This window comes from Zonotrichia albicollis, chromosome 1 (genome assembly GCF_047830755.1).
Source record: "Zonotrichia albicollis isolate bZonAlb1 chromosome 1, bZonAlb1.hap1, whole genome shotgun sequence".
Classification (NCBI taxonomy): Eukaryota; Metazoa; Chordata; class Aves; order Passeriformes; family Passerellidae; genus Zonotrichia; species Zonotrichia albicollis.
The window spans coordinates 5,178,443-5,202,966 of NC_133819.1; the positions used below are offsets into that span (position 1 = coordinate 5,178,443).

The 24,524-nt window shown below is 36.9% G+C and overlaps 1 protein-coding gene across 3 annotated transcripts in view; it reads left to right on the forward strand.

Moving 5' to 3' along the window:
* The first annotated feature begins 9,734 nt into the window (after positions 1-9,734).
* LOC102064161 (sodium channel protein type 5 subunit alpha) overlaps positions 9,735-24,524 on the forward strand; it is a 41,719-nt gene continuing 26,929 nt past the window's right edge. The window contains exons 1-12 of one of the 3 annotated variants that reach the window (XM_074547053.1): positions 9,735-9,761; positions 9,888-9,956; positions 10,113-10,227; positions 11,356-11,533; positions 12,048-12,107; positions 16,459-16,778; positions 18,179-18,296; positions 18,806-18,893; positions 19,955-20,083; positions 22,125-22,216; positions 23,057-23,263; positions 23,865-23,928. In XM_074547053.1, coding sequence (XP_074403154.1) covers positions 12,104-12,107; positions 16,459-16,778; positions 18,179-18,296; positions 18,806-18,893; positions 19,955-20,083; positions 22,125-22,216; positions 23,057-23,263; positions 23,865-23,928 — 1,022 coding nt within the window. In that variant the 5' untranslated portion in view covers positions 9,735-9,761; positions 9,888-9,956; positions 10,113-10,227; positions 11,356-11,533; positions 12,048-12,103. Of the gene's footprint in view, positions 9,762-9,887; positions 9,957-10,112; positions 10,228-11,355; positions 11,534-12,047; positions 12,108-16,458; positions 16,779-18,178; positions 18,297-18,805; positions 18,894-19,954; positions 20,084-22,124; positions 22,217-23,056; positions 23,264-23,864; positions 23,929-24,524 lie in introns of those variants that run through there. The other 2 variants (XM_074547100.1, XM_074547152.1) reach the window with 2 other exon arrangements.

Below are 24,524 nucleotides of genomic sequence, written 5' to 3' on the forward strand. Positions count from 1 at the left end.
GGCGCGGCCAATGGGGGCGTGGCCGCCGTTCCCGCCCTCACGGGGTGGCCGCCATGTTGCCGCCCCATGAGGCACCGCCTCAGCCCGGCCCCAGGGCGTGTCAGGTTTGTCTCCTTCCCCGTCCTGCTGCTCTTTCTTCGTCCCTGTTCGCCTCCTGGTGCTCCTGAGGTGTGTTCGTCCTGCTTTGCTTCGTCTCGAGTGGTGGTGAAGGGTCTGTGTTGAAATGAGAAGGGCCCACTTTAATAAACTAAATCAGCGGTTTCAGCTGTTGGTAACAGTGAAAAACTCCAATCACTTGTTTTTTAAATTTTAAAAGTTTAATGATAATAAAATGGTTATAAAAATAGCAATATAATTAGAGTAATAATAATTTGGACAATTTGGATTAGGACAATGTGAGACAACAGAAACAAAGAGTTACAGACGTCTGGGTACCTCTTTCTGGGCAGCACAAGCCTGAAAAAGGACACACATTAACAAAAGATTAACCCTTAAAAACAATAACCTATTGCATATTCATACATCTCATACATGATGCAGAAATTCCATTCAAACACAGGATTCTGTCTGGTCAGTGTCAGCTTCTTCCTCTGATGCTCTAAACAGCATCTTCATGGCTGAGCAAGGCAGGAAGAAGTTCATTTCTTCTGATAATGAAGCAATAAATTCTCTTTCTCTGAAAGATTCAGGTGTCCTGTGGCTGCTATCTCACAGCAAGTCCTTTCTTTAGAAAAAGTATCCTACATAGCATAGTTTCTATTTTAACCTTATGTTATCACCTAAAACTATATTTAACACACTACTTAAGAAAATCAATACAGCATAACTTTCTAACATAACACATGCAATATTCATTGTAATATTTGCCAAAAGCCAATCATAAAATACACATTTTTCACAGTAATAATCAGACAGTCTTTTAGCAGTAGTTTTATACTTCATTAATAATAGCCAGAGGTTTCTCTGTGTGGGATATATCAATTAAGAAGTAGGGATGTTGGTTAGAGCATGGTGCTGATCACTCACCATGGGTTTGATCCCCATATGGGGCACTCTCTTAAAAAAAAAAAAAAAAAAAAAAAAAAAAAAAGCTGGACTCGATCATCCTTGTGGGTCTCTGCCAACTCAGAATATTTTGTATCTCCTGTATTCTGTATCTTCTGGGTGAGGAGCTGTGTGAAGTTGTGTGCAAGACAATATTCTCAGCACACCATTTCTTAGACTGGTTACTTTATGGCAGATCAGTGAAAGTGCTAATCATTATTGAAACAAGAATGCTGTGAGAGATTAAATGCAAGGGGTTAGAGAGGAAATGATGCATTCAGATATTCCTATTCAATGCTGGCTGCAAGGCTAAGTAGAAGATAAGGATATTTATCACTTCTGCTGATTTAAACTTTTGTTTTTATACAGATCACTTTTTCTAGCAGAGCAGAACGCAGTGTCCTCGTCGCAGTTGCAGGTGGAGTGTGTGGTTTGTGAAATGAGATCTGCCTTGGCCAAAGCCCTTCCTTCACAGCAGTGTTTCACAGAATCATGGATTTGGGTTGGAAAAGACCTTAAAGCTCATCCAGTGCCATCCCAGGTTGCTCCAAGCCCCATCCAGCCTGACCTTGGACACTTACAGGGATCCAGGGGTACCCACAGCTTCTCTGGGCACCCCGTGCCAGGGCCTCACCATCCTCACAGGGAAGAATTTATTCCTAATAACTGAACTAGAATCCAGTATTTACTGGTTAGAATAAACAAATTTAACACAAAGTTAATGCTGCAATAGTGATTTCTCTCCTTTAATCCAGCAGCAAGAGTTGCAGTTACAGACACAGCACTTCCAGAGAGCCACTGCAAACGCTGGGCTCACTGTACATTGTTATGTGAATAACAATGAATATTTTTGTGGCTTTTACAGCAGATTTTGGACATGATGGTGTCTAAAAACTGTGGGTTGTTTTACTGGAAAGCCTTGCTTATGCAGATGTGGAATATGATATCTCAGGAGATTTTAGTCACACAAAACATTTAAGTTATATTTTAGATCACCAAGTTTCACATCCCATAAAGCACAGCCTAAATACAGTATTTTCAAACAGTTGCATCTGAGTCATGCCCATAAATTATATATAGCCTACAACACTTTTGGTTTCAAGCTATGTAGAATCTACCATTCCTTTGGGTATTTTTTCTGTGATTATCAGATCTTAAAATGCATGTCTTATATCTTGAACTTGTGTAGCTCTTATCCCAAGTAGAGAACCTATTATAGCTTTTCCTGCAGGATTAGAGAGGTCTTTTTTATGAAAAATATTTTCTACTTGTAGTTGTATAATGATATCTCTTAAAAATGGATTTGGGAGTGATGTCCTAAAACCAATTAGTTCTTTTATCCCAAAACAGCATCAGCTCTACTGATGTAATTCCTGGAGATATCTGTTTAGTCCCTAATGGCAACAGATGGTGATTCCAATACTTTCATCTGCAATATATTCTATTCTTCACTGTTCTCACTGCAAAAAAAAAGGTTTTTCTTGTGCTTCATCTGAATTCCTGAGCTGCAGTCTGAGCCTGTTACTGCTTAGTTCACTCCTCATGGACATGAAGATGAGTTTGTTCCACATTTCTTCTGACCTATTTGTCACACTGTTGTGTTTCCTTCCATCTTCTCTCTCCTGGACAAAATCCTACTTCTCAGGCTGCAAATCATTCTTACAGTGTATTTCTAAAATCTTGTAACATTTTAATTTTGTGACTGTCAAGCTTTATGAGAGAGAGTGCAGCAGCACACAGAGGAAGCTGGGAAATCCCACAGCGTTCTAGAAGTCACATTTATTAAGGAAATACAATCTCTGTATTCCTACTTACATTGCTTGCTCTTCATTACAATGTTTATTCATTCAATGCTGACATTCTGGGCATTTCCATTCTTCCTTCTCTCCCTATCTCAACATCCTGGCTTCACTCCTGAGACCTGTTTGGCTCTCCACCACTTCCTTTTTGACTCAGCAGCAGTTTGCTCACTGCGGTGTTCTCAGAAATTCACAATCTAGCCTAAGAAGATCAGATTTTTATGGAAATTGAAAAATAATCCCTAGACTCATATAAACATCATATTCTTTCTCTTCCAAAACCTAAAGCAAACAGGTAATGTTATAGACCAGCTCATCTTACCACTTTCCTACTAAGAAATGACACAAAGATGATGAAAAGCTGGAAGGTTTCCTGCATAACAAAGAAATCATTACCTACCATGTTTTTTAATGTAATATTGCTTTTAGTTCAAGTTTGGTACACATACACACAGAAACCAGAAAATTATCACTATTATGATACTCATTTTTAGCTGCCCTCAATAAATGTGATCTTTGTTGGAGCAGGGAATCTCCAGAGATCTCTTCTGACCACAGTGGTTCTGTGATACAAAGGCATCACTGTACATTTTTTCTTCTCCTTAAATTTAATGGCCTGACAAGTTGAACAAGCACTACATTATATACGTTAATAGCAGCCACAATATACTTGAAGTTCCTTGTTGCACCAAAAAAAAAAAAAAGAGGAAATCCTATTTTTAAATTGCATAGAAATATAAAAAGCAAACTTCTCTGTCTATAAACAAAGTCAATTTCAAATCAAATGTACAATAGATGCTGACTTTTGTACATTATGTACATTTGTACATTATGTAATACTGACACAGTATTATCTTTATTAAATGAATAATCCATTGGTGATTATGGATAATGAAGTTATGGCTGGGGTTTATGAATGAAATTAGTACTTCATTTATCAAAGAAAAACACAAAACTAACATCAGAATTTCACTACCTCTAAGACAAGACAAGAAATCACTTAAATGTGTACATGGAAATGACTTTTTTATGAGAAGAAGTAATCTGCTTCTTAATGGACTAATGTATAGTGGAATGTAGGCAGGCACTTTGCTCAGTATTTACTTACAGAGAAAATTTCACTTTGCCTCATTCTTTTCCAACCCCGAATCCAATAAATCTCCATGCTTTGTGCATGACAGCATCTGAAACACTTTGGCAATTACCATTAGCTTGATGCCAGCACACATCTAAACTGAAAAAAACAAGCCTTCATTTAATATTTTAAAAAAATAAACAATAAACACATTTCAAGTTTGTCCTAAATCTTAATCTTCCCACTGGTGTACAATCTTCCCAGTGTGAGTAACAATCAGGTTCATGACACCTGAATGTACCTAAGTCTATGGGACCTGATGGAACACATCCTAAAGTCTGAGGGATTTGTCTGATGCCATTGCCAAGCCTCTCTCTAAGTATTTGGCAAGTCCTGGCAGTCAGGTGAAGTCTCAGGTAACTGGAGAAGGGGAAACATTTTTGCCCATCCTTAAAGAAGGGGACAGGAGGCTGCTGGAACTCCCACCCTGTTCCCTCTGTGCCTGGGGAGATCACAGACAGATCCTCCTGGAAGCTGCAGCAAGGCACACAGAGGACAGGGAGGTGACCCAGGACAGCCAGCATGGCTTCACACAAGTCCTGCCCTGTGGCATTCACATTCTCTGGAAAAATCCCTTTGCTCAGGATTTGTCTCCTAGGAAGCTGAGAAACTTCAGAGAAAAAAGAAACAATTCTTATTTAATTTGCTTCTGTTCTGCTCATGAAGAATGTGTTTGGAGATTGTTTATTTATAGGTGATTGTTTAATTAGATTCTGGTGAGTTGTTTTCGCTCATTGGCCAATCAGGGCCAAGCTGTGTCAAGACTCTAGAAAGGGTCATGAGTTTTCATTATCATCTTTTTAGCCTTCTGTAAGTATCCTTTCTGTATACTTCAGTATAGCTTAGTAGTATATTCTTTAATATAATAAGAATAATATAATAATTACTATATAATAGTATCATGAAATAATAATAAAATATTTATAATAGTGTAATAAAATAATAAATTAGCCTTCTAAGAACATGGAGTCAGATTTATCATTCCTTCCTTCATCAGGGCACCCTGCAAATAGAATACTGCCTGACCACCCCAGTGGCTTTCTGTGATGGAGTGACCACATTAGTGAACAAGGGAAGGACTCTGGCTGTCATTTCTGTAAAGCCCTTGACATGGTCCCCACAATATCCTTCTCTCTGTTATGCCTCAGGTTTTAGCTTTTATATTTTTCAGATTCTGGGCTGCTTTAGTGTGTAGTTCTGAGCTTCATATTAGGGAACTGTGAGCTCTCTACACAGAGTAGGGAGACAAAACAATTCCTGCTCCAGCTGGGCACCAAGGACAAATGATCCAAATCTCAGCCCAAGAGCACAAACAATGTGAACTGAAGAGAGAAAAACAAGAAAGATGGGATTGCATGGGCTAAAACTGGAAGTGGACAATGAACTCCAATATGCAAATTGAGCAGAACTGATCAAAGTGAGAGACCCTGTGACCGGGCATCCATTTTGTGACCATTTTGGTTCATCTTGGGTGCAGCCCTGGCTGGGCTCTTATGCTGCCCAAGGTGGATCCATGGGGGCCTTCTAATAAATCCCTGCTTTATTCTTGAACTCTGTCTAGCCTCTGTTCTAGGTCAGCCTTCACAAGGCATCATCTGAACTGGAGAGAGATGCATTCAGTGGGTGGAGTGTTTAGTGAATAAGGAATTGTGATTTCACCCCAGCCAACAATCAAAGCTCCTCAGAGCCACTCGTTGACTATTGAAGTCGGAGGGAGACGACCCACCTTGCATTGGTCAGCCATCAACTCCACTTTATTCATCAATCAGGCACCTTTTATAACTGTTAATTCACTTCATGCATATTGCAAAATCTGAGCTCACAATAGGTCAGAGATAACATACCAACCCCTCCTTATGTTTCCAATACCAAGATTTGGGTTCTCAAAATTATTCTTGCTTTATCAAAACAGCTAAAGATAGAGCATCCACTTGTTATGAGAAAGCTGCCTGAGAACTCTGGTGTGCAAGGCTCTCAAGGCCTTCATGTTTGTCACCTTTACTTGTAATTAAAAATAACCTGAGAACCTCTGCTGTTCACAGAAACAGGCTGTGAGAACCTGCTCCTCACAGCTGCCTTCTAGGCCATCCCTGAAAAAATCTCCAACAGTTGACTCCCCCACCATTTTACCCGCTGATTCAGGGAGGGAATCAGAAGGGTAAAAGCTGGAAAACTCATGGGTTGGGTTAAAGACAGTCTAATAGGGAAAAGAAAAGCCATGCCCACAAGCAAAGAAAACCAAAGCATCAATTCCCTGCTTCCCATAGCTGGGCAGGTGTTCAGCCATCTCCAAGAGAGAGGGGGTCCATCATGTGGAACAGTGACTTGGGGAGACAAATGCCAACACTCTGAATGTTCCCCCCTTCCTCCTTCTTCCCTGCGCTTTTTCCTGAGCATGATGCCACATGGGCTGGAGTATCCCTTTGGTCAGTTTGGATCCCCTGTCCTGGCCGTGTCTCCTCCCAACCTCCCATACCTCCCCAGCCTCTTTGGCCAGTGTGGCGTAGGAAAAGCAGGCTCTGTGTATGCCTTGCACAGCAATAACAAAAACATCTCCATTTTAGTTTTTTTATGAGTTGCATTCTTGACATGTAGAAGTTTAGACTAATCATACAGGGAAGTACAGTAAGAAATAGGAGTGAAACCAAGTATCTCAACCTTTCCTGGCCTCTTGGTGTTTCTCATTTCATGGTTGTGTTTGAAGGCCATGCAGTAGAAGGGGATACTTCATAAACTGTGTTAACGAGACTGCATCAAAAATGCTGGAAACCTTTCAGAGTTGTAACAGCAAGATTTTGCTCTTAGCATCTGACTCTAGAGAAATGTAAAATGCTTCAAAAATACTAATACTGTTTTTCAGAACACTAAGAAGAAACAGATGGAATAACTCGAACTTCAGGCACTGAGATAATTTTCAGATTTCTTCAGTGTACATTAGGTCATTAGGCAGAAAGCTATTTTGTGTAACAATGCCTTTAATGTGTACTTACCATAAAAGCTATTTCCTGTTGTTCTGTAAAGTCAATTAGCTATTTACCAAATACCAAATTTCATGTCTGTCGATTTCTTATTTCATTGTGCAGCATGAGAAAAGGGAAATGGCAATCATTCAAATTATTGTCGTGATAAATACAGCATGTCCTTTACACTCTTAGATTCTTTTCTAAGAAAGATTGAGTTGCACATTTTGTTTATCTCACAGATAATTTGCCAAAGCTCCTCCTTTTTTCTGGACTTGTGCCTTTGGAGATTTTGTATATTACTTTCTCTGTGTATTGTTTTGGTTTTACTGTGTCTGTAATATTTAGTTATTCTGTGTTCAAGTGTAGCAAAGCAGATGTATTTTTGTATTTTCCCATCCCCTTTTCCCCCCCCTGATGTTCCATATTACTTTTGTTCTTGTTCCAGGGTTATGATGTTTTATAAGACATTCCAGGAATCTCCTCTACATCTTGAAATTAGTCACCCTTGAAATTAGGGGAATCCTGACGCTTCTGGCCAGCAGCTGAATTAGTTCAGCCCTCAAAGGAAACATTTGAGTTTGCATTGTAACAAATGTGTGTGCATTCCTTGGAGATCACTCTTAATGTGATATTCCAGAGGTTATAGTGCTTCCCAAATTGTGGGCACTGCACTCCCTGTGTGCCAGTTTCAGACAGGAAGGAGGATTGAAAATTCTCTGAAGGTGCAACTGGAGTAAACACTTTTATAAGTTTTGGTCCATTTACATATTGGGGTTAATTGTCCAATTCCAGCTTCAGGTTACGCAGTCCCATCCTCCCAGATTGCTCTCCTCAATTCACTTTTGTTTTGACTTTTTATGCCTGAAGCTGCAGTGGTGTCCTTCTTTCTCAGGCTGGGAGATTGTTTTGTCTAATTAAACTGTGAGGAGAACTTGCTAACACTTTATATGAAGTTCAGTTATATACCAATGCAGTACAGAATTTGGAAAATATGAAAGCTAAAACCTAAGGTATCACAAGATCCGTGTTATAATTAATTATTGCCCTATGAAAATCAGCTGTGAATTTCTTGTCTACATAAAACAAGGTGGAGATGCAAAAACAAAGGTCTACTGACACCATCAGACACCAAAGATTTTGGGTGTTTGAGAAGGCCACAGGTGCTCACAAGCTGTTTCAGTAGAAAGTGATCCATCCTGTTAAACACTGGTGCCATTTTACAGATCTGCATTTGACTAGTTTTAACTTCAACTTGAAGAGCCATCCAGTATTAAAGCTCTCATTCATCTGCAAGTCTTTATAATTTTCTGTTGAGAAATTCTGTTTGTCACAAAATCACTTGTTCAGGTTTACAACATTTAAACAGTTCCTCCTTATTAATGGAACTTTCAGATTTTTACCTCTAAAGTTACTTAGAAAACTTTTTTCTTTGCATATTTTAAGGAGACAAAAATAACATCTGATTTTTAATAAAAGCTTTTTACTATGATTATGACTTGTGTTTATTTTCATTATGCCTAAAAAAGACAACCTCTATTCCTGTGGTGCATCTGTCTTTAACAAAACTCAAAATCTGCCTGTGCTCCCTCTGACATGATTCCATTTCCTGTTCTCCAGAGTCTGAGATTTTGCTTTCAGGAGACTATTTTGGTGTCTGTGTTCACACCTCTTTGCTTTTATGTGCACAGCTGATTTTTCTGTGTTTTGTGGGGTTTTCTGCCTGAAAAGTGATTTGCATTTGCTGATTCTAATGGAAATCATTGTGTTTGTCTCAGACTCACTTGTGGTTGGTGCTGGCTAATGGACAGTGAACCATAACCATAAACTCATAACCATAAACTGTAATTAACAGTTGTGATTTGCCTCTGTGAGAATCTTGACCTAAATTAAAACACTCAAAATGATACTTATATTTAATAGCATTCTTTGTCAGTGGATGACATGATCTAGTTACGGATTGTATGATTTTGTTTTGCAGAAGCCATTTCTTCAAAATATGAAATATCTTTCCCAGGCTTTAGTAGTTTTCCTTCCAACTGTTATGGTCAAAGTTACTGGATGTTTTAAACTTGCAAGTAAAGGAATGTTGATTTCTCCATTAAATCTTTGGTAAATGTGTTTACTTTGTCTCTGTAAAACACTTCTTTGCTCAAACTTTCTGTGCTTGTATGAATCATACGAAGACACTGTTGGAGAGATCAGTGCACAGATTTCAGGATTAGGTTTACAGATACATTGATGGCAATGATTTGTTTATTTGAAATTCTTGTTCCATTCCCTCTTTTTTCCATCTGGGATCTTGTGTCCAGCTTGTGATTTTAGCCAATTTGAGACAGAGTATTTTAATAATACAGATATATCTTGGAGGATAATGTAGTGATAAGGAGATTTTTGATGATCTGAATTTCAGGTGTCCCATAGCAGGGGTTCCATGGTCAGCAAGTTATTGAGGGAAAGTCTCACAGGAAGTCACACAGGAAAAGGACGGAGGTTATTGGATGGAACCTGAGGAAGAGAGGGTCATGCAGTGTGCATGAGCTGTCAGATGCCTTGAAATCTTTCATGACTGCATTTCTGATCCATAATTTAAAGCAGCAACTAATGTTTAGAGTTATGGCACAGTTACAAGATACATTTAATTATGCAAAAATTTGGTTTATTCAGCTCTTGACATTTGTACACTCTTAGTCATTAAGCTAATGGTGGTGTGCTAATGCTACCAACAAGAAATATTTGTCTTGTGCTCTGGCAATAAAAAGGAAAAAGAAAAGGGCTGTACTTTGCAGTTAATGGAGGAAATAGATCCACGTCAAGAGCATGGTGAATAAATTAACAGTAATTTCTGTAATGAATCTAATTGTAGTAACTTTTATAACAAACATTATCTTTTTGCTGTTAAACGTCAGCTTTTTTATTTCCTCAATTTTCCTCCTCCTATTTCCACAGGAATAATGAATGAAAAAGGGAAGAAGAGAGTGCTGTTACTCTGAGGCTGGTTTTCTGCCCTCTCCCACTGTAAGAAACTGTCTTCCTAATGGGAGAAAGGAAATTTTCCACTGTAGCACAAGAGAAGTAACTTGTCTGTTTTTTGTGGTTAGCTGCAAGTCCTAAGCTACTGCAGACAAAAAAATCTTCTCTGAGCTCTTGCTTTTTGGATTTCAAACATTACAGTGTCCAGAAGGAGTGCAATCCTTTTTGCTGTGTTGAGGTCTGTGCTGATCCCCTGTGCCTCATTTTTCACAAGGCCAGATGGATGGAGAAGATACAGCAGAATAAATACATGCAGGTAGGGATCTTTATTGCATTTAGTGGTACAGCATGGTAAATGTAGTGCCTTTGTAGAGGGATGCTTGAGTGATCTTGAAAATTCTGCTCTCTTAATTGAACTTGTCTTGAGAACATAATCTTGCTTTCTAGAAAAATATCTTACACTGGTACTTAAATGTCCTGTTGCTGCTTGCACCACAGAACACTTAGAGTTTTATTTCTTTTAAAACCATCTGCAGTTGTAGCTATCCAGAAAAGTGTTTAATCACTGTTTGTTTCTTTGTGTGCATTAGTGCTGCCTGGCTTTTAAGGATAGCGTAGTTCCTTCAGTAGAATTCTTCTAGCAAAACCCAGAGTAGCTCTCTTGTCATCAGGAAAGATGATAGGAAAGATTTATATTCTACTTAATAAAGAAGAAAAGAAATTTCAGACAGTAATGGGTTCTGTTGATGTAATTAAGAGAAATAACTGTACTTACCATTAGAGCTAACCATGAAGGTGGATGTGTGTTACTGTCCAGGACCTGTTGCCAGCAGGCTTTATACACCACTTTAAAAAAAAAAAAAAAGTAATTTAGTATATGAGGATAAATGCTGTGATTTTCATTCTGCTTAGACAAGGTTTGTAGGTTTTATTGGAGCTTATGATATGATATTGAATGTATTTTGGGCTCTGGTCCTGGGTATAACAGATAGTATATTTGAATTTCAGATTTTGTCTGTTCCAGATATAATGAACGTATGCCAGAGACTGGGAATAATATAAAGCGAAAATGAATGAATGAAAAATAGTAATATGTACTCTAATTTCTAAACAAAAGCTTTTAATGAAAGGCAAATTTTGTGCCAATATTTAATGCATGTCTGCATGGTTAAAAGCTTGGAATGAAATGTGAAGTAGGAAACCTTTTGTTTTCTTACCATTTTACACATATATTTCCAATTGAACAAAAATCCATCTTTGTTTTTAATAAATGTAACTATGATTTCAGCATAGAAGAAAATAATAATTAATATTTGGGTGATTATTCTTCAAAAGTATCACCCAAGCACTTTTCCCTTTCTTACAGTGTTGTCAGTAAGAGCACAAAATTTCATTTACTGTTTTCAGAAATGCAAACAAGCTCCTCCCTCCATCCCTCCCACAGGCATCCCACTACAAAGAAAACTTTCTGCATGGGAGCTGGCTCGGGAGAAATGATGTTGTTGGGAATGGAAAGTTGAAGGTGAGAAAAACCAAGATTGTGTGTCTCCTTGGAGATAACAGCCAGCCAGCATTACCTTCAGAAATCTGTGTGAAGGCTTGTCTCGTTTGAAGGGGATATTGTAAGTATTTTGTTTTTGCTAAGTATTTGTATACTAGAGAAAACTCAATTGCTGATTATTTTAATTTAATTCTATGTCTAATTAATCAAAATATTTGGGGATATATTTATTCATGTGTGTGTCTGTATATAAATAAAACATATGCAGATATGTTTCCAAGTATTAGATGTGGTTTTATTTTAGGTACACGGAGCATCTATGTAAGAAAATCTGTCATTAATGTAAAACCACTACATTGCTGTAAACATGTAGCTCTTCCTATAATTAACATGTCTCAGTGAAACATTTTATTGATATATTTGTCATATTAATTACTACTAATTATTGTCATATTAATTATTATCATATTAATTACTGACTGCTTTGTTTTATCACATCATGCAGAGTATTCCTCAAATTTTCTGTAGTATTATCTAATCTTATTTACACTGAATCTGACATACAAAAATTTCTCTACCAACGCATGTCTGGAATGTTTTTCTCACAAAAATACTGGTGAGTGATTTTTTTTCAGGATATTTAAGTAATGCAGAGTCTAGCCCATTGCATAGATTTCTGAATTTGGAAGTAATGAGTAAGTATATTATATTATATTATATTATATTATATTATATTATATTATATTATATTATATTATATTATATTATATTATATTATATTATATTATATTATATTATATTATCTTTGTCTGTTACACATGTTAAAAAATCAAACCGCTGAAAAACTGCACTGGTAGGAAAAAAATTCCAAAAAAACTGCATTGATAGATATTGATCCAACCCATCCAAACACAAACTTTTCCTTGAGATGAGGTGATGAGTGAGAAGTGGAGAATGGGGGACAAAGTGCTGGGTGGAAGAAATGGCCTTGTATTTTAGAAAAACCAGTAGTCCTCTAAATTGTCCAAGTTGGATTTTACTTGAGACTAAAATCTGTTAGATCTGTTCACCATCACTGTCAATTAAATAGAATAAAATGGTGATCAGAAACAGAAATTTTTTTCTGCTTATTGAAACTGAGTAGGTGATAGCAGAAGATTTTGGCAAGGTACAGAACAGAAAACAGGGAATTCCTGTCCTGTTTCATAAGGTGTTGCTGTGAGCGGCTTTCTCTTTTTGTTTTCTTATTTCAGGTGAAGAGGTGAACACATTTTATTCTTTATTCCTGAATGAAAGACTATACTAAATGCACACTAAAACCAAAGTACAGTTGGCTTACTCATTATTTTTTTCCAGATCCAAGTGCTCACAGGAAATATTCAGTTGGTGACCCTTGACAAGGGAGTTGATATGAGTAATTTGGCACTCAGAATTGGTTACAATCCATGCTAAAACTAGATTGAAACAAAAATAGGGACATTTTTATATTTACATTCCTACTAATTTTCCTATTTTGAGAAACATCTCATAAATGCCCCTTACTGACTTTTATAGTATTTTACTGAGCAGTTTTATCAGTTTCAATTCTACATTTGGGGGTTGTTGATATCTTATGGTCAATACTTTGATGGCTGCATTTAAAAGGAACTCTGTGCTTTTAGGGAGCTAAAATTCTGAAATTCATACAAATGGAGTCAAATCAAGGAGTTGTATATAAGGCTTGAATTTGTATTTTGCTTTCCAATCCAAAAGTCTAAACTTGTTAGTTATCATCTCTACTGATTAGTCAGTACCCCAGCAAGCATTTTGTAATTCACGTCTCTGAAACACTGTATTAACAGACTCATTTTTTGGTATTGCTTTGCTATTCTAGAAAAACTCTTTATCTTAAGAAATTTTAGTAGCAAATTGTACTTTAGTAGTGCCCAGTGTCTGTTTCGCTTAATGACTCTTTTTTTATCCCTTTCTAGTAGCTTGCAGGTAATTTGTTCAGTAATTTCATCAGTATATCTGGAATTCCTTGGGTTTTGACATAAAAATATTCTGTGTCATTTTCACAGCATCCTTAAGCCAACTAGATTTACCTCAAGCAATGCTTAGCTTTGTGCAATGAATTCAATTCCTCTCAAGATAAGAAAACCAAGTCATTTCCACCTTAATTAAAAATAAAAATGTGTTAATGCATCCCTGATCCTGTGTGTTAATGCATCCCTGATCCTGTAGAAAGTGGTACTTTAGTAACTGAAGGTACCAGTGCATTTGTATCTGTTACTGATGGACTGGTCTCTGCTACAGGATCAGAGATATCAAAACCTGTTGTAGGATTTCCAGCTCTTAATTTAATTTAAATGCAAATTTCTTTCATTTGCTATACTGGAAATTAACAGATCTGAACTCTAGTGTTGCATCTGCCTCAGCAGCATATTGACATAGTACAAACTGACCTGCAATTTCTTTGCACTAACTTGTAGTCACACACCAAAGTTTCTTCTCTTAGTTTCTAGAATAAATCTGGTGCTTATGCTACTAAGAAAACTTGTTCTGTATCTTCCCTCTCAGTTACTGGGGAAGCTTTTTTGTCCCATACAGAAATTGAAATTATTTCTTAGAGTAACACTTTACCTCAGTGTCTTCTCTTAAAAATCCAACTAATTCAGTAGTATGTGGTGAGGTGGTTGAGTTTAGCTGAGCTTCAGGAATTCCAAGTAGTCACTCTGTCTTTTTAATATCATTTTAGTCCTTTATATTAGAAATATTTTTCAGTCACATCTTCTTAGCTTCCTTTTTCCTGACCCCAGTCACAATCCATAAACACTTGGCAGTTGATCAAAGGCCACGACGTCTGTTCCATGTGAGCACAGTGCATTTCTGGTACAGGTCTGCTGAAGAAATCCTCTCATGAATGTCCGTGGAAGTTTATCCAATTATGACTTCTCGTCACAGTTGCTGAAGGGAATGTGTTGCATCTTTTTGCTCTTGATCAATACTTCTGTCTCATTCTTCTTTTTATTATTATTGTTATTATTATTTTAAATGCAGCTCTGAAATCCTTAATACAAAACTGATATTTGCATTTGCTAAAACCATTTTCTTTGCTTAATTTATTTCAGTTGACATAGTTCCCTAAAAGCTGAGTTTCTCTATTGTCCTTAAAACCACTTTGAAGATAAAATTGTTCTTAGAGTTATTGCAAATTAAAAAAAAAAAGAACATCTTGATTTTCAATTTATCTTCTGAGCTTTCGATTGGAAATATGTCTGTGTGGTTTGGCAAAGTAACAGTTCTTTGGTTATATACTTCCATTTTGTTACCATGGTAAATTCTGATCTCTGAGTTGTGGTTCCTGATCAGATCTGAACATGCTTGGAAAGTCCCAGAGGAGGAAAAAAAACCCCTCCCAAGTCCCATAAAACCCAACAAAATCATTACACAATCATTTTTGCTTGCATATTCTTTTAAAATAAATGTATCTGCATCTGAAGATGAGAGCTGTAATTGCAAGAGAATATTGATTCTCTAACATGGTCCAGATGCGAGCTCACAAGGAGTAGCAGCACAGCTGGACCTCAGCAATCAAAAATGCAGAGTGTTTTAAGGACTTGGCAGTGACCAAAATTGTTTATTAAATGGAAGTAATTGGTTTTGACGTGAGTCACAAAGGACAAATCATTCTGTAATGGGTCAACATTTTCTTCGTCTTCTGTGGATGAGATCTGGTGTCATGTAAATTGCTGTCATCTACAGTTCTGTGGTAAATTTGGGCATTAGTAACTGAATACTTACAGTATTTGCCTTGTCACCTCAGTGCTTCTCATTGCCACTCTTACCCCTTTAAACCTGAAGCAGAGTAATTGAAAATGCAACTGAACAAAGCCTTGAGCTGAATTTGGTGTTGGCCTTGCTGTGGAAGGAATGGATCTGATGAGCCTTAGAGATGGGACATGTGAAACTTAATTCTGTTTTCAGGAAGTACAGAGGAGGAGTAACAGAGGTGCAAGGCTGCTGATACTTTCATTTACAGTGAGAAAAAAAATTAGATGATTGTCAGAGTTGTGATAGAGGTGTGATCTTGATGCTTCCAAGCTGGAAAGGCAAAGGAAAAAAAGTATCTCTTTTGTAACCTGAATTGCACAGGGTGCATCCAGATTAAGTAGTTGATCTTTACTGGGTCTGGTTTTCATTACTCATTCTTCTAAATCCATGTACTTCTAGTTATATCTTGGGTGCCTCATATATATCCTAATTTGCCTTGCATCATGGGTGCCTCACAGAAGGACCAGCTGGTCAGAAGAGGTCATTGATCTGCTGTGTCCATTGTTGGTGTGGCCTCATCTGGAGCACTGTGGGAAGTTCTGGGCCCTGCAATTTAGGAAGGATGAGAAGGTCCTTGAGTGTGTCCAGTGTTGGTGTGGCCTCACCTGGAACACTGTGTGCACTTCTGGGCCCTGCAGCTTAGGAAGGATGAGAAGGTCCTTGAGTGTGTCCAGAGGAGAACACCAAAGCTGGTGGAAGGGCTGGAAGGAATGCCCTGCCAGGACGTGCTGAGGGCTTTGGGCTTTTCTGCTCTTTGGAAAAGGAGGCTGAGGGGTGATGTCATGGCTGTCAGTGACTTCATCTACAGCTTCCTGAGGAGGATAAGTGGAGAATGAGGTGCTAAGCTCTTCTCCCTGGGATCCAGTGATAGGACATGTATGGGAATGGTCCAAAGCCACACTGCAGGGGGTTTACATGGGACGTGAGGAAACATTTCTTTGCCAAAAGGGTGTCAGACACTGGAACATGTTTCCTAGGTGGATAGTTGATGCCCCAGGCTTGTCAGTGTTTAAGAGGCACTTGGGCAGTGCCCAAGGCCTTACAATAGTCAAGAAGTTGGGCTGGATGGTCATGGTAGAATCTTTTCAATTGAAATAGTCTGTTCATATTCTACTCTATTTTATTCTATTTTGACACAGAGTTTCAGACAAGTAAAAAATCATATATCTAACAGACATTAAAGCAAGTGTTATTTCTGGTATTCTGTAACTGTCAAGAGCTTTCTTTCTTAAGTTACCTCTAGTACTGGAGACAAACAGGCAGAAGGAAAAATGGATCCCTTGTTTTGGCCATCAGAAGCTAACAGGTTTCGACGATTCACCCCCGAGTCCTTGGCAGCAATCGAGGAAAGGATTGCCAACAAAAAAAAGGAGCAAGACAAAGTTAAAGAGAAGACTAAGGAGACTAAAGAACAAGGAGTTGAAGAAGATAAACTTACTCCTCAGCTTGACCTGAAAATCTGCAAAACGTTGCCATCTCTGTATGGGGACATTCCTGCAGAGCTGGTTGGGGAACCCCTGGAGGATTTTGATCCATACTACAGTGATCACAAGGTTAAAACTTCCCAAAATTTTTTTTAATTTTTATTTTTGCCTGCTGAGCGCTGAAGGGATAGTAAAAGCTCTGTTCAGGAGGTGCTGGGGTTTGGTTGCTCTGTAGACAGAGCTTTGAACATTACTGACAGCTTTTGGGGAGGAGTTCTAAGATATGCTCTGCATTATGGGATGAAGAGCTATTTTAAATTCCAGTCAAGAATCAAAGTTAATTATGAAAACATTATATGTGAATGGTGCACTTTAATAGTAAATATGTTCTGGGCTTAGTGATGCTTTGTTTTCCAGAGCAGTTTCTCTGATGCCTGTGGGGCTGAGCTCCCTGCTGTGTAAAGAGTGCCTGCCCAACAGTTGGTCACACTGGAATTGCAGATGCTTTCACTGAATTACAAATACTATACAAATTAAGAGAGGCACATTTAAGACATTTCCATTACTTTGTGTAGCAAACCTATATACTTTCATTGTCTTAAATTAATTTTCTGTAACTTTGTCTCACTGGCTTTGTTTGTTGTTCCATCTTTATATTGCACATACTCCATGCTATTTCAAAGTGGTTGGGGATGCTGACTATAGCGGTATCTAAAATAGATAGTCTAGGAATCCCTTCTAAATTAAATACTTAAATTAAATTATTACTACTGTCAAAGAAGACTTGATATGAATAGCAGAAGGTTTCATCCAGTCCTAGTTGCTGTTTTAATGTATGCCAGCAAGGTATTGGAGTGTAATAATTTTATCAGAGAATATGCTTTAGACTTTGATCTTCCAGATACCTTTTTCTTAAAGTAATCAAAGTGATACTATTGATGAAGAAGAACTAAGGTTGATTGAGTTGAAGAAATTTATATTAAAGTTAGGAAACTGTTTTTCATTCAAGAGATTTCATTTTTACTATATGGCAAATGTGCTGAGCTGCATGGACCTTAAGGTAGCTTAGAATGAATTTACAGTGTTATGTTACAATCTAGAGATACTTCAAAATTAAAATTTTGCTTTGACTGTCCAGGATTTTGGCAGTGCTACACAATCTACATCTTGTAAATAATCTCTTGTAGCCTGTAACACTGTCTACGAGTAAGGTATTAAGACCATTGTTACAGTCCCAGAGTAGTAATTTAATTACTTTGACCAAATGAATATGATTACTTGCTCTTCATATTCATTCCCATTATGGTTTCTTCCTCTCAGGCAATAATGAACTTCAACAGAGCTGCTTTTCTCCAAAATCTGAATAATCAGGTCACAGCTCCAAGTTAGAATAAAGGAAAGCTGTGCTCTAACTGCAGTTAGATATAGCTCTAGATGCAGACATGAAAAACTCAACAAGTAATTTTTGCACAAATTTTTAATTCATTCAAATGTTTCATGTACTATGAATCTTTTTTTCTTTTAAATAGACTTTTATGGTGTTAAATAAAAGGAGGACCATTTTCCGATTTTCTGCCACACCTGCCTTGTTTATATTTGGTCCTTTTAATCCAGTCAGAAGAAAGGCAATTAAAATTCTGATCCATTCATATCCTTTCATTGGTTTCCATGATTTGAATATGAAAATATTCTGTGCCATTTTCTGTCATTCTGTTCCTCTGTTTCTGCTTTTTCTGCTTTTATTTGGAATTATTAATTAGTGGAAATAAGTCTTTTTAGGTGAACATATCTGAACATGTCAAACGTGTTATGTCCCACTACTGTCCTAACTTCTAAAACCATCTCCACATGCAGAGAATTCATTTTTATATTTAAAACATGAATTTTACCCAGCTGAGAAGATTTGATCTTGGTGGGAGGTTCTTGAAATGGTCCTATGCAAGGATAGGAACTGGATTTTGGTGATCCTTGTGGTTCCTCTCCAACTCAGGATAATTTGTGATAAGTTTCTTTGGAAAACACGTGAAAAATTCTGAGCATATTCAAATGAAAACTTATCTTATGAATGCTTGTGTGGTGTTTGTGTGTGGAAATCAGCAACTTGCATGAACCTCATTTTGTATAATATAGAGGATTTTTCCTTGACTTACTATTCACAGTTTTTCTTGGCATTATTACATTTACTGTGTTAGTCAATTGTATGACTATGACTATCCCTCACCTTGTAGAAACCAACTGGACTGAGTAAGTACCTCAGTGGCCATGTGCTCACTATTTTTCCATGGATACTAATATGCAGGATTAAAAATTTAAATAATGTGGTGGTCTAATTCTGGGGCTTGAAAATTCTTGGATAGACACCTGAGGAAGGCTGAGGATTGTTATTATATCATCCAGTCTTTTGTGGAGATTCAGTGCCTTTTCTTAGAGGTTCTCACCATATGCCCTTTTTTCTGCCTTGCCTAATTTTGCCATTTGGAGTAACAGAGGAGGTTGGCCCATTTTTCCTTTTGAGGATTAAATCTTTCTGAGAGACTGGGCAGCAGGATTTTAACTTAATATCTTTCATTCTACAACAATAACCTGAATGCCTGTTGTAGTTGCCTCATGAAAAAGCTATAAAGGAATAAATATTCATTCTGTGCTTTCCTCTGTTTCCTGGTGACTCCCCTAAGTTGTTCTCACTAGGAAGCCACTTATTTGTAATGTCTTTCTTCCTTTGGTACTTGTGCACTGTATCCAGTGTAACTTGAGTTCATATTCCATTATTAAATCTGGAAAATGTGCCTGGAGCCTCAGAAGTTCTGTAATTTTAATTCCTTTTATTTTGGGGTAAGCATGGTGAGAACTTAATTTTCTGTAGGATTTCTTTCAGTAGTAGTGTATTTGTCAGAATAAATATATAAAATGTGCAAACTTAACAGGCTGAAATACATCTTTGTTGTTATTGTTCTGCCAGAAGGGTGAGGCTTTGAACTTTCCCAGCCTGCTTTAGAACATAAACACAGTCTTAAAAATGTTTCTTAAGGAAATGCGAGCTATCTTTCATCCAGAAATAGCATCATATGCTTATGTGAATGCTTGTGTTTTTAGATTTATATGGAAAAATTTCTAAAATTCAGGAAGACATCTTGTCCCCATGATGCTTCTGAAAGTAATGCAACCTGTCCTATTTTCCTTCACATTTTCTACCTTTATCTCCATGCAGGGACTAAATCAGAGAAAACATAGAAATGTGCCTGAATGTGTATCAGTCTCATTGATATTTTTATTTCTGTAACTTCAATATACACTTTCCTCCTCAGACATGTTTTTACTGCTGTCTATACCACTGAAATATTGATTAAAGTAGTAGCAAGAGGATTTGTTTGGAATGAATTTACTTTTCTTCGAGATCCATGGAACTGCTTGGATTTTTCTATTATTATTGTAATGTAAGTAAAACTCAGTTTTTCTTTTACACTCAGGGGACAAATAAGAGAAAATAACATTTGGTGTTGCTGAAATTCCTTACAGTTGTTGGCATCCTCCCTGCTAAACTGTGCTAAAATAACATTTTGCATGCCTGCAATGAGAAAAACAGACTTTAAAGTAAGACCTAAATTAAAAGCTCATCTTAGAACTGTGTGATTGTTCTCAATTTAGTCTTTATTTGAATTTTGTCAAGAGGTAATTGCATAAACTGCCCAAACCAAGCCTGCCCCTTTATGTTATCTTAGCTGTGCTCTGGATCCAATGAAACTCATTTGAGAAGGGTCCAAAATGGGGCACAAGGTGTTGAGTGACTTGGTGGTAAATAACTGGTGAAATCCCAGTGTCAAATGCTGCTCAAGGAAGAACACACCTTGCTTTACATACAAATTCACGGGGTCTGGAATAGCCTCCACTTGCTGGGAAGATGATGTTGGAGTTTAAACAGACAGCTTTGTAAAAGCCCCACTCCAGCATCCAGTCATGGTCAGAGAAGGAGGTAGAAAATGAAGACATCAGGAGTAAGAACTAAAGAAGAAGAGCACACATTATTTCTTTGTGTAGCCTGTGTTTTAATTCAGGACTTTGTGTAGTTTTGCTCCTCACATGTCAAAAGATGTCAGAATTAAAAAAACTGCAGTGAATATGTATATCTGTAGTTCCACATACCAAAAACTACATAGAGTAAAACTCACATGAAAAGACAATTGCAGAGCAGGAACACGGTTGAAGTGTACAGCACAGAGACAAAAAGAGAATAAATAATATTTTTCTTCCTACAATGAGAGCTAAAGGCACCAAATGAAGTTGTCAGGTGGTAGAATAAAAAAGAAGGGAGTAGTTTGTAGCACTACAGGTAGGTTTTTCCTCATTTGTAATTAATAGATGATATGTACCCAGGTGTCATCACACACATCAATATGTATATGAACAATTAACCTTACAGGTAAAAATGAACTGCTAAGCAGCTTGAATACTGTTGATCATCAGCATCTATCACTAGATAGTTACTGTTAGTTACAACTATCACAAGACAGTCCAACAGTTGCATGAAAAATTTAATTTATGGTCCTTTTCCCCTACCTGCATCCCTAATTAATTAATGTTCAACTTTACAATACAGTACCTCCACCTGGTTTTTTCCATGTCTTATAGTACAACAAAGAAAACTATTTAGAAATGAGGTCAGCTGCGAACTCAAGTGTAAATATTGCTTAGGGTACTTGATAATTATTCAGTCTTAATTATTCAAGACTAAGCAAAGCCAATGTGCTCTGATCTGCTGCTGACAAAGTCATGCTTTGAGGGGGAGGTTGCCTTTTCAACGATTTTTGCCTCAGATTTTTTTATTGAGACTTTATTTTTTAAAGAATTCTGTTACCAGTTATGAGCTCGTGATGAGTCACAATTCATATCCTATCTGACATAAAGAAGTCTTAGAAAATTTGGGGTAACCTGTAAAAGTGCTGTATAGACTATGCAATGCTTTGAAATACTGATTTGATGAAATTTTCTAATTGTTGAAATGTTAAAATTGAAACAAGTTGCAATACTCAACTTCTTAGTGACTGTTAAAGGTTAGAGAGCCCCATGTGGTACTGAATAAACACATTATAAATCTCTGTTGCTCAACTTCCTTCTCCTGAAGTGTGTATTTTGTTTTGAGATAGCAACATGTACTTTCATGAGAGAAGTCTCAGTGTAAGAGTGTGGTTATGACATTGGCAGTTTTATATTTATTTGACATTTTGATGGATAAACTCTTCCAAAGCTAAAGCATCCAAATCCACCCAAAGTAGGAACTTACTGTATTTCTTTTCAGAGGCACTGCTCCAAAGCCCCATTACTTTAATCCATGCCTAGAAATGGACTTAGATTCCTAATTTTAGGCATGTATCTTAGGATGTATTTTATGCAGTGAATTCATTACTGCCTGCTCCAGAAGAAAATGCTTTGAAAAGCTCCATCTTGGTCAATTCAGTTGACTGTGGGTTAATTTTGCAGGTACCTGGCTGCATCTCATAGTGTTGGCAATGTTTCAGTTCTTCGAACTTTCAGAGTACTGAGGACTTTGAAAGCTATTTCAGTAATACCAGGTAAGGAACAACACACCTTACTGATTTTCTCTCTGCTTCACCAGAATGCAAATTCTAATTCCACTCCTGTTCTTGTCTTCCAGTTCTCTGGTCACTTTTTGTGACCCCAAGGTGTGACTGTTTTGCACCCTCAGCAGCACCCAAACAATTTTTTAAATAATTTTTCCTTCAAATGACAAAGGCAAATTTATATTCTGCATTATTATTATTTTATTATTTTTTATCCCATTACTGATGTACATTTATATTTAGCCCAGTGCCTATGTCTCTTTAATTTGTCTTCCTGGAGCAGCCCACTGTATGTAATATGTTTTCTTAACATAATATACCTAAACCACCATATTTCTGGTTTCATTTTCTTCTTCATTAGCTAATCCTTGTCTGGTTTATTTCCCAGAATGTTGATTTTACAATTTGAGAGACTTTAATTTGTTTCCTTACTGACCACAGCCACTCTCTAGATTGTATGTAATACTTTGGACAGTGTGTTGTATATGCCATCCAGAATTCAATATTTTTTGTAACTTGTGTCCTTAATTAGGGTACCAAAGAATGACTTCAGAGTCCAACTGCAAAAATTGGCTTGAAAATCTATAAATTACAGTATATCTCATGGTCATAGTATATATTAACTTTATAATTTCCATGTAATTGTAAATATATTTTGATTCTTTATGAAATTATAGCATTAATGAAGCATTTAAGGTGTTTAATTTTAGTGCAAAAGCCACACATCAATACTTTGTCCTTAACAAACCTGCATCTGTCATGACTTGTCATATAGGAGCATCATTACATTCCTTTTCTGACATTTTATGTTACTGGATCTTATTTTCCTAGGTCTGAAAGTCATTGTAAATTCACTTGTTGAGTCTGTTAGGAAGCTCTTGGATGTGCTGATCCTGACTGTATTTTGCTTGAGTATATTTGCACTAATAGGCCTTCAGCTCTTTATGGGCAATTTAAAATCCAAATGTATCCTCAATAAAACTCTGTACAATGACTCATTATGCAAGGAGGCCAAGATATATGTACCAAATGATGCAGGTAAATGTTTTTCTTTTCTCTCTTTACATAATCTGTGTATTTTCCTATGTATGTATTGATTTTTCACAGACATGTTAATGTATAGTTGAATGTATTTCTGCCAAGAAGGTTTGTCCTTCCATTTGCATAAGTAGTAGTATGAAGTCTCTAGGACAACTGAATATGAGATTAGTGAATCTTGGATTTGGAGAAAGATCAGCAATCTGTGGGATGGAGGGACTGAGTTTTCTATAAGCATTTTCTTCCTTATATGTGCATTGCACAGGGATGTTAATTTTAGGGTTACTGCACAGAGAATGATTTTTTCAATCACTTACTCTGTAATTAATGGATTTTGTTTACTTTACATAGAGATTCTTATTTCTGCCAAAGATCAAATAGAATTTTACATTGTTAGTTGTGCAGCAAATTGTTACTGTTTATTTTAAATTGCCAGAGAGACAGATCTGCTGACAATCAGTCCTGTTGGGAAAGGATCTTTCACAGAGGTTTGATCCATCATAGTGTTTATAAAGTGTAGTGATATTTGGTTTACTGTCAGAAAGCTGTAGAAACTGAAAACTTCTAATTTTATGATTCTTTAATTTTTTTTTTATATTAGAGCAATGCTTCAGATTGAAAGACACTTCTGAAATATTGCTGTGTGAGTACAGTGGAGGTAACAAGTAAGTGAACAAAGCAGTTTTAGTACTTCCTTCATTTTTTTTCCCCCAGATGAACTATGGTTTTATGTTTGGTCTAAAAGAATGGCAATAATTTTTCAGGAGAAAGAAATGGATCAATGGATATGTTATTAAATTAAAAACCACATATTTCACACCAGAAAAAGGATGAAGAACAGGAATGCAGCCAATTTTATATGTACTTTGTTGCTAACTACTGGGAGTATAATGATAAGGTAGAATGATAAAAATGAGAAGGGGAACAGATCACTAAAGACTTTTAGATATTAATAAATTCTCCTCTCCTCATCTTAGTGAATTATTTAAAAATAAAGGCATTTCCATTTTCCCTGACTCTCTGTATTTGTTAGGACATATCCTACATCAATGAGAGTTTTTGTCTAGTCCCAAACTAAGGTTTCTGTCTAGTTTTCTTTACTAGATAAATCGTTTTCTGGGATGGTCAGATATGAATCAGCCCTTCTGGCAGGAATATTTTGGGGAATAATGAAACCTCTTTTCAGACAAACTGAACAAATCTTTGTTTGTTGCCATGTATTAGGTGCATTCAGATTCAACTGAATCTCCACATAAGTATT